At 13.5% G+C, this 7,953-nt stretch overlaps 2 protein-coding genes across 2 annotated transcripts, besides 27 other annotated features; both read left to right on the top strand. All coding sequences in view use genetic code 6, as the record gives it.

The window, feature by feature from the left end:
• Positions 1 to 24: part of a microsatellite that runs on past the window's edge.
• A 180-nt stretch (positions 25 to 204) lies between these two features.
• Positions 205 to 238: a microsatellite.
• A 130-nt stretch (positions 239 to 368) lies between these two features.
• Positions 369 to 421: a microsatellite.
• Positions 377 to 461: a microsatellite.
• Positions 398 to 433: a microsatellite.
• An 822-nt stretch (positions 462 to 1,283) lies between the features above and the next one.
• On the top strand, positions 1,284 to 1,996 carry IMG5_177420 (hypothetical protein; the record flags this gene model as incomplete). The annotated part of the gene is made up of 2 exons (XM_004027652.1): positions 1,284 to 1,689; positions 1,742 to 1,996. Coding segments are annotated over 2 exons (516 nt in total), but the record flags the coding sequence as incomplete, so codon positions are not given.
• Positions 1,997 to 2,464: 468 nt separating this feature from the next.
• Positions 2,465 to 3,659, top strand: IMG5_177410 (protein kinase domain protein; the record flags this gene model as incomplete). The annotated part of the gene is made up of 4 exons (XM_004027651.1): positions 2,465 to 2,594; positions 2,718 to 3,216; positions 3,278 to 3,362; positions 3,417 to 3,659. 4 exons carry the CDS (start codon positions 2,465 to 2,467, stop codon positions 3,657 to 3,659), a joined length of 957 nt encoding a protein of 318 aa, XP_004027700.1.
• Positions 2,601 to 2,676: a microsatellite.
• A 356-nt stretch (positions 3,660 to 4,015) lies between the features above and the next one.
• Positions 4,016 to 4,058: a microsatellite.
• An 87-nt stretch (positions 4,059 to 4,145) lies between these two features.
• Positions 4,146 to 4,213: a microsatellite.
• A 5-nt stretch (positions 4,214 to 4,218) lies between these two features.
• Positions 4,219 to 4,275: a microsatellite.
• Positions 4,276 to 5,337: 1,062 nt separating this feature from the next.
• Positions 5,338 to 5,393: a microsatellite.
• Positions 5,353 to 5,395: a microsatellite.
• Positions 5,382 to 5,449: a microsatellite.
• Positions 5,387 to 5,433: a microsatellite.
• Positions 5,450 to 5,686: 237 nt separating the features above from the next.
• Positions 5,687 to 5,778: a microsatellite.
• Positions 5,704 to 5,783: a microsatellite.
• Positions 5,704 to 5,786: a microsatellite.
• Positions 5,726 to 5,786: a microsatellite.
• Positions 5,729 to 5,777: a microsatellite.
• Positions 5,787 to 5,860: 74 nt separating the features above from the next.
• Positions 5,861 to 5,924: a microsatellite.
• Positions 5,866 to 5,921: a microsatellite.
• Positions 5,925 to 6,204: 280 nt separating the features above from the next.
• Positions 6,205 to 6,241: a microsatellite.
• A 326-nt stretch (positions 6,242 to 6,567) lies between these two features.
• Positions 6,568 to 6,617: a microsatellite.
• Positions 6,568 to 6,629: a microsatellite.
• Positions 6,568 to 6,637: a microsatellite.
• Positions 6,573 to 6,644: a microsatellite.
• Positions 6,620 to 6,652: a microsatellite.
• A 1,285-nt stretch (positions 6,653 to 7,937) lies between these two features.
• Positions 7,938 to 7,953: part of a microsatellite that runs on past the window's edge.

Raw genomic sequence — 7,953 nt, 5'->3', positions numbered from 1 at the left:
TATCTATAAATATATATATATATAAATTTTGATTAAATTATTTTTTTATTTATTATTAAAAATATATTAAAATAAAAATTAATAAATATTTTATTCTTAATACAGAAAGATATATAATTATTATTGATTAATTTTAGTCTAAAAGGAAATATATAATTAATATTTATATATTTTTGTTTATATACAACAAATAAAAAATATTTCTAATAATAATATAATTTAATATTAATATAATTTATAATTGAAAATATAATTAATGTATCTATTAATTGAATATTATATATTATTTTACTACATAAATTATATATTTAATATATAAATTTTTTTAATCTTTTTTATATTAAAATAATAATTAATTTTAAATTTTTTATAAAATTATATAAATATAAAATTATATTTATATATATAAATCATATAAATAAATTATATATATTAAAATACATAATTATATGTATATATATCTTTATTTTTTATTTATAATATAAATTTAAACAAATTTTTATTAAAAATATTTAAAATACTACTACAAATAAAAAATTATATATCTATTTATAAAAAGAAATAAAATAAAATTATTATTAATTTTTTCATTAAATATATATTAATATTATTATTATTATTTCCTATATTTAATTTTAAATTTTATTTTATATAGAATTATACATATATTTATTTTTAATAATTTATTAAAATATATATAATATTTAAAAAATATTTTTTTTAAATATGATTTTTTATTTTGTATAAAATTAAAAATATTTATATATAATTAAATATTAAATTATAAATTATTTAATATATATATATATATATTTTACTTTTTTAATTATTACTTATATTTATATTTTATTTATATTCGCAACAATTATATATATATATTATAATAAGTTCTAGAATATTTTAATATAATAAATATAACTTATGAATATAATTTTTATTTTAAATTATATACTAAATATTATTATTTATTAAATATAAATATATATATTTTCGCAAAATAAATATATATTTAATAATATTCAAAATATATATTTTTTCACTAAATTATTATTAATTTTTATTTATTATACATTAATATATTTTATTTTTAAAAAAGAATAATATTTAATTGCATTTCTATTATAATTTTTTTACAAAAAATAATTAATAATTAATTATTATATGATTTTAAAATATATATATACATATATATATATATAAACATAAATAAAATAAAATAAAAAATGACTTTTTAATTAAAAAATAATCACACATCAATCTAAACTAACCCTCATCCATAAAATATTAATATCATATAATCCCAAAAACCAAATATAATTTCTTTACTTGAAAATAAAGATGATTCTTCAGAATATTAATTACAATAAACTCAATAATAATATAATAATTTGCAAAAATACATATAAGAAATTCATTTAAAAACTCAAAATTATACATAAGAAGTAAATAATTTAGAACAAAGAAGTAAATAATTTACCATTTTTTTGTTTATTTATAAATTTTAAATAAATAAATAAAAAAAAAAGAAATTAGTCCTAATATTTACCAAAATAATATATAAAATCGCAATATATCTCCAATATTATCCAAATCTCCAAATTAAAATAAAAAAAAATTATTTTCTAGTAAACTAAAATAACAATAAGTCCAAAATTCCTAAATAACAAATTCCACATATTAATTATTATTGTATTTTTTTTTTAACAAATTTAAATTAATTAAAAAAAAAAAAAAACTAAAGGATTAAAAAATAATAAATAAATCAAGATTTTATTCTAATGTCAAAAATAAACAATCATTAATAATGTATAGAATATTTAAATAAAAAAAATTCCCCAGAATATCAAGCTGATATCAATTTTAAAGACGAAGATCAAAATACAGCACTTCATTATGCTGTTTTAAATGGAAATACGACATTAGTTACTTAGTTATTATTTTTTTCAGCCTAAATAGATGCTTAAAATATTTTTTTATAAACTCCTTTAATGTTTGCAGCTTAAATGTATGTAAAAAATAAATTAAAAATATAAAAAATAATTATATAAAAAGGGGGCATGACGATATTCTGAAAATTCTTATAAATGCCGGTTCTGATATAAATATAGGAGATGAATAAGGAAATACACCTTTACATTATGCTTGTATATATGAAAAGAAAAAAATCGTTTAATATTTATTAAAAAAGCCATCACTATAATATAAAAAAAAGAATAAATAAAATCAAGAAGCTGAACAAATAAGTAAAAATGAATAAATTAAGAAAGAATTTGAAGAATTTTTTTCTTTTTAAAAAAAATTAATGGAAACTTAACAAAAATTAACAATATATAAAACTAAACATGTAAAATAATTCTTAGAAAAAAAATAAAATTAGCAATAATAATAATAATCAGAAGAAAAAATTACAAATATAAGTACATCAGATGAAAGTAAAAAAAGTTCATTTAATGAAGAAGAAAAAATGAAACCTTCTCATTTCTAAATACATGGTTTAATAGGTAAAGGATCCTTTGGAGAAGTATATTTAGTGGAAAAAAAAGAAAATTAAATGCTATATGCAATGAAAGTTTTACATAAATCAAAAATTATAAGTAAAGATATTTATATATATATATATTAATATATATATATATATATATATATATATATATATATATATATATATATATATATTTTTGTATAATTTTATTTATTTTTTTAATTTTGTAATTCAGATCATAATTTAACTAAATATGCTATTACAGAAAGAAATGTTATGTCATTAACTAATCATCCTTTTATAGTTAAATTAAATTACGCTTTTTAGACAAACGATAAACTTTTTTTAATAATGGATTATTGTCCAGGTGGTGATTTAGGTGAGCATCTTTAAAAAGAGAAATAATTTTCTGAAAACATAGTTAAAATTTATCTTTCAGAAACTATTTTAGCATTAGAAAATTTACATAAAAGAGATGTTATTTTTAGAGATTTAAAACCAGATAATATTGTTTTAGATTAAGAAGGGCATATAAGATTAACTGATTTTGGACTATCAAAAGAAGGTGTTTTGGATCATTCTTCTGGTGCGAGATCTTTTTGTGGATCTGTAGCTTATTTAGCTCCTGAAATTTTAAAAAGGTCAGGTCATGGAAAAGCTGTAGATTGGTATTTATTAGGAGTTGTTATGTATGAACTTTTAGTAGGGATACCACCTTATTATGCTAATAATAAGTAAATTTATAATATATATATAATTAATTATTCTATAAATAAATAAAATAATAATTTAAAGAGATGATCTTTTTGAAAATATAGAAAAAGCTCCGCTAAAAATACCTAATTTTATATCAAATGAGGCTAAATCATTATTAAAATCTGTAAATAAAAAATATATTATGATAATTGATTTTTTTTAAAAAAAACAAATTAAGCTTTTATAAAGAAACCCGGCTAAAAGATTAGGTTCAGGAAGTTAAGATGCAGAAGAAATAAAAAGTCATCCATTTTTTCAAGATATAAACTGGGATGATGTTTATTAAAAAAAATTAAATCCTCCAAATCCTAAAAGAAAGCTAAGAATTAAAACAATTATAGATGATAATATTTTTAAAGAAGATGAAGATTATATTGAAACTTAAAATTATATAGCCGGATGGTCATTTGCATGTCCTTGAATAATTTATTTTATATTTTCTCTTTTTTAAATAAATTATTATTATATAAATAGGGATACATATATATAAATATATATATTAATTTATATATTTATGTATGTAATTTATAAGAATATTTATATCTTAACAAAAATATATGAAATTTTTTTAAAATAAATTAATTTAATAAAAAATATACATATAAAATAATAATAAATATATAATAAGATTTTAAATATTAATTAAATTTATAATTTTAATATTTTTATAAAATATATATTATTTGTATATATATAATTTTTTATGTCTATTAATTATTATGAAAAAATTAAAAAAAATTAATTAATATAAAAAAATATTAATTATTCTTATAACAATAGAATTTTATTATATTATTAATTAGAATATTTATTAGAATATAAAGATATATTAATTTAATTTTATTATTAAATTATTAGAATTTCTTAATATTTATTGATTTAATAATAATTATATTATGATAAAAAAATATATTTATATATATATATATATATTTATATATATATAAATATATATATATTCATATTTATATATATTTATTTAATTTTTAGATTTATTTTACTAATTTTTATAATTTAAATTATACTAATTTTTATAACTTAAAAATCTTTAATTTATTAAATAAATTAATAATTAAATATATTAACATTATATACATTAAATAAATTAAATTATCATAAAATTTTTGTTATATTTATAATAAAAATTTTTATTAATTTTAAATTAGAAAAATGTAAAATAATACTGAAAATTAATAAGAAATCCAAAATTTTTTAAAATCTTAAAATTTTTACGAAATATTAAATATATCCGAAAAATCTACAGATTAAGAAATAAAATAATCATATAAAAAGCAAGCTTTGAAATACCATCCTGACAAAAACTCAAGTTAGAATTCCAAAGAAATATTTAAAAAAATCGCATAAGCCTAAGACACTTTAATAGATAAATAAAAAAGAGCTTCAATATGACCAAATTCGTCAAAACTAAGAAAAATAAATGAATTCTTATAATAATATTAAGAAGAAGAAGGATTTGAATGGCATTTATTTGATATGTTTTTTGAATAAAATAATTCAAAAAAAATAATACCAAAAAAAACTCATTTTTATATTTTGGAATATTAGTATTTTTTTAGCAAGTTTTTTATTTATGTTTTTATGAAAAAAACTCTTTTCACATGAGTATTCTATTTTTTATAATATCCCATAAACAACAAGATAATTATAATTTACATATTATGTTTCCCCTTTATACTTTGAAAGAATAAAAAATGATTAATTATATTTTATTTAGACTGAAAATTATATAGAAGATTTTCATTTGAAAAACTTAATATTATCTTGTGATAAAAATTCTAAAATTTTTAATAATATTTTATAATAAATGAAAAATTTAGATAAGAAAAGTTAAGAATATATTGATTTACAATAATAATTAAATAGTATTAGTTTAAGAAGTTGTGATAATGTAAATAAATATGAATAAAAATTAGGAAAAGATCTTAGAATTTTATATTTCATGTGATTTTTTTATATTTTTTTAATAATATTTTAATTCTTTTATTTATAAATAAATATTTATACACATTCTATGTGTTTTTTTTAAAATATTTTAAATTTTAAATTTAAAATTTAAAAAAAAATATAATATTACTTTTTTTATATTTATTAAGTAAATAATATATAATTTATATTTAAAAAATAAATATTATATTTTTATTAAATTATTTATTTTAATTATAATTTTTTTTTAAATAATTCTTTATTTTTTGTTTGAAAAAATAAAAAGAAAAAAACTATAATTAAACAATTAAATGCAATAAAGTTATACAATATCAACAGAAAGTAAATTTGAGGATTTATAAAGTTTCAATAATGAGAATACAGAATTAAAATCATATATATTTGAATTAGAAAAAGAAATATAGCTTTTACAACCAATAAACATTTAAAAAACAATAAAAAACTTATAAACATAAATATAAGAAAAAGACTAACAAATCAATGTATTATAAAATAAGTACAAAAAAATAAAAATAAAATATTATAAAAAAAATATAAAAAAAATAAAAAAAATATAAAAAGAAATAATAAAAAAATAATAAAACATAGATTAGAAGAGGAAAATTATGTATCTTTACTATAAAAATATGAAGAAAATAAATAATAATTAAATAACCAAAAATAAATATTTTAATAATAAAAAAATCAATTATTAGAAAAAATATATTAATAATAAAAAAATCAATGTAATTCATAAAAAATAAAAGATATTGTAAAAAGAGTATATGTTTTTGTAGAAGATTTAAAAAGTTGTTAACTATATGATTAATATAAAGTAATGTTTTTTGAAGGATTTGAAAAATAAATCGATTAAATAAACTCTGATTTTATAAATTTAGATTAAGTAGAGAATTTTATTGCTTCTTGTTTAAAATAATTAAAACTTTTTATGAATAATTAATATAAATTAAATGTTTTTTAATAAAATAATATTTCTTTTGATAATACTGTAATAATTTTTTTAAAAAAAATAAATAAAATAAAATAAAAATAAATAAAGGAAATTGATATATATAATGAATTATTAGATTTTTTTGAACAAAAATAAATGAAAATAATAAAAGTTTGTGAAAAAATAATATTTAATTATCAAAAAATAATACAAAATTAAAATTTAAATGAATATACGAACAATTTTTTTTAAAAATTAAAAGAAATTCTTAAAAAATAAAAACTTAAATACAAATCAAAACTATTATTGGAAAATTTAAACGGAAAAATTAAATAATAATTATAAAATAATATCATCTAAAATTTAGATTAACTAAGAAATTAAAAAATAATAATAATAAAATTAAATTTTCATAATTAAAATCTGAAATAAGTATTTTATATATATATATATATTTTTTTATATATATTTTATATATTTTATTTTATATATATAAAATATATATATATAAAATATATTGTTATTTGTATTTTTTTTTAAATAAATAAATAAGATAATTTAAAAGAAAAAAATTATTTAATTTAAGAAAAAATAGAATATAATTGTTCTACAGAAGAAAAGAATACTAAAGAACTAAAAGAAATAGATAAAAAATACTAAAAATTAAACTTTTTATATTAAGAGTAAATAAAAAAAAATAGAAATTAGTAAAATTAGAACACTAAGAAGTATTTCTAATATATCTTAATAATAAATATCTATAGATAATAGCGATAAAAGATATGAAAATTAATAAGTTTCTTATGATTTTTCCAGAAATTAAAAATAAATTAAAACTTTAGCTTAAAAATTAGAAAAAAAATAGAATAAAAAAAAAACTACATATATAAATTATCTTATATATATATATATATATTTTCTTTTAATTTTTGTTTAAATAAAAAATAAATTATGTTCGTTAGAAAAAAATACAAATATATATGAAACAAAAAAATTATACATTAATTTATAAAAAATAAATATATTATTTAAATAGAATAAAAAAAAATAAAAAAATGAATAATTTAAACTTCGATTTTTAATTTTATAAATTAACATAATCATCAAAAACCCTAAATTTAATCAAATCTTTACAAGCAGAATTTTCAATAACATCTAAATCTAAAACATAAAGAAATTCAGATGAAGATTAAGTGTTATTTTTAGGTTTAATTGAGTAAAGTTTATTATTTAATAAAAAATAAAAAAAAAAAAATTTTTTAAAGAGTTCTTTAATGGAAATAAAACAATATAATAAATGAATAAGAATTCACTCAATTATATAATGAATGGTTGAAATAAAAAGGAATTATCATCGAAGAGAATTTAATGAATTTTTCATATAATCAATTAATTTCAAGTGATGAGATTTTAGATTATTTTAGAATAAAATAAGGAGCAAACTATAATTTAGAAGAAAATGTAAAAATATAAAAATAAAAATAAATAAAAATAAAAAAATAGTTAACTTTTTATATGGATATTTTGAATAATGAATTAAATAATTAATTACTTATGTCCTAAATAACTGAAGAAAAGATAGAAATGATAGAAGAAATGTATATTTTATTTGATGATGAAGGAATAGGAAGTATATAAGATATTCAACTTTTATATTTGGCAGGAATAATATAAAACATGAAGAAAAATACAGGAAATAATTTGACTAAAGAATATGAAGAAATAACATCAAAAATGAACGTTTTTAATAATCGTGTATAAATAAAAAGTAAAAAAAAATTCATATTTTAACATATTTTGTTTTAACAAAAAAACACAA

This window comes from Ichthyophthirius multifiliis (assembly GCF_000220395.1).
Source record: "Ichthyophthirius multifiliis unplaced genomic scaffold scaff_1120509251295, whole genome shotgun sequence".
Classification (NCBI taxonomy): Eukaryota; Ciliophora; class Oligohymenophorea; order Hymenostomatida; genus Ichthyophthirius; species Ichthyophthirius multifiliis.
This window is presented reverse-complemented; position numbering and strand designations above follow the sequence as displayed.